The sequence below is a fragment of the Lottia gigantea genome, assembly GCF_000327385.1.
Source record: "Lottia gigantea unplaced genomic scaffold LOTGIsca_15, whole genome shotgun sequence".
Classification (NCBI taxonomy): domain Eukaryota; kingdom Metazoa; phylum Mollusca; class Gastropoda; family Lottiidae; genus Lottia; species Lottia gigantea.
The window spans coordinates 144,239-145,944 of NW_008707797.1; the positions used below are offsets into that span (position 1 = coordinate 144,239).

A 1,706-nucleotide genomic window follows, 5' to 3' on the forward strand; every position below is an offset into this window, starting at 1 on the left:
TTGGATCCAAGTCTGTAAAGATGTCGGCAAGCGGGAAAGTTGCAGCCAAGGCGGTCGATGCTAAAGCTGATCTCACAGTTCAAACCGACGAACAGAAAACATCAATTGGTGGAGTTCACGCTAATATTGGACAATTTAGCGCACGAGGTAGAGCTGGAATACAATGGCCTGGTGCAGATGAAAAACGTGTGGAAGCCGAGGCTGATTTCAATCTAGCGTCAGTAAACGCTCTACAGGCAGAGGTCCGAGAAAAAGAAGAAAGCGACGAAGCGGACATTCATATAAAGGGTGGGTTAGTGAATGCAAATATTGCAAATGCAAAAGTTGTTGGAAAAAAAACAGGAAAAAAGGCTACAATGACAATGGACGGTACGTTGGCCGAGGTGAACGCCGCAAATGTGTCTATCACAGGTATCGATAACAGAGAAAGCAACAGAACAAGAGTTAACGCCCGTGTTAAGACTACCGCTACAGCTAACATTGGTAACGTGGATATAACTGGACTTGGTTGTAGAGAAACCCGGTTTGATGTTAACACTGCCCCAGGCGTTGATGCCTTCAACTTTAGATGTGGAATCCATCGTAATACTGGGGGATCTGTTTCAACTAATCGCACTTCGTTCTGTAATATCGACTTGAGCATAGGTCCACCCAACTGGAATATATCATTTGGAAACAATGTTGGAAATATCGCTATTCCATTTTTTGGAGGGGGAGGAGGAGGAGGAGGAGGAGGAGGTAGTAGCAGCGGAGGAAATCCGAATCAATCCGGTGAGGAAGATGATGATGATGGTACTGGTGCTGGTGGGAATGGTACTGGTACTAGTGGAAATGGTACCGGTATTGCTGGGAATGGTACTGGTACTGGTGGAAATGGTACTAGTGGAAATGGTACCGGTACTGGTGGGAATGGTACTGGTACTGGTGGAAATGGTACCGGTACTGCTGGGAATGGTACTGATCGGAATGGTACTGGTACTGGTGGAAATGGTACTGGTGGGAATGGTACTGGTACTGGTGGGAATGGTACTGATGGGAATGGTACTGGTACTGATGGTAATGTTACTGGTGGGAATGGTACTGGTACTGGTGGAAATGGTACTGGTGGGAATAGTACCGGTGGAAATGGTACCGGTACTGGTGGAATTGGTTACCAGGGTACTGGTAATAGTGGTAGAACAATTGGGCATGGTAGAAATGGTACTGGTACCAATGGAAATGGTACTGGTGGAATTAGTACCAATGGAAATGGTACTGGTGGAATTGGTTATCATGGTACTGGTAGAAATGGTACCGGTACTGGTGGAAATGGTTATCATGGTACCGGTAATAGTGGTAGAACAATTGGACGCGGTGGGAATGGTCCTGGTACTGGTAGAAATGGTACTAGTCGCGGTGGAAATCGCATTGGCCGCAGTGGAAATGATAATGGTCGCAGTGGAAATGATAATGGCCGCAGTGGAAATGATAATGGTCGCAGTGGAAATGATAATGGCCGCAGTGGAAATGATAATGGCCGCAGTGGAAATGATAATGGTCGCAGTGGAATTGGTACAGGGTCAAATAGTGAGCCCAATGGTGATTTGAAGAAACCGAAACTTAACCTCAGAGACACAGCAGATCAAAACAGAATGCTTGCAGAATTCGTGGGAAAAAAATTCGCCAAACCAAGCAGAAATCCCCGAAGATCTGCGGCAACCGAAAGC

General features: G+C 46.3%; 1 protein-coding gene across 1 annotated transcript in view; it reads left to right on the forward strand.

Moving 5' to 3' along the window:
- The window catches only part of LOTGIDRAFT_157674 (hypothetical protein), a gene marked incomplete at both ends in the record, with an annotated part of 4,067 nt that overhangs the window by 1,476 nt on the left and 885 nt on the right, over nt 1–1,706 (forward strand). The window contains one exon of the mRNA XM_009050338.1: nt 12–1,566. Coding sequence (XP_009048586.1) covers nt 12–1,566 — 1,555 coding nt within the window. The remainder of the gene's footprint in view (nt 1–11; nt 1,567–1,706) is intronic.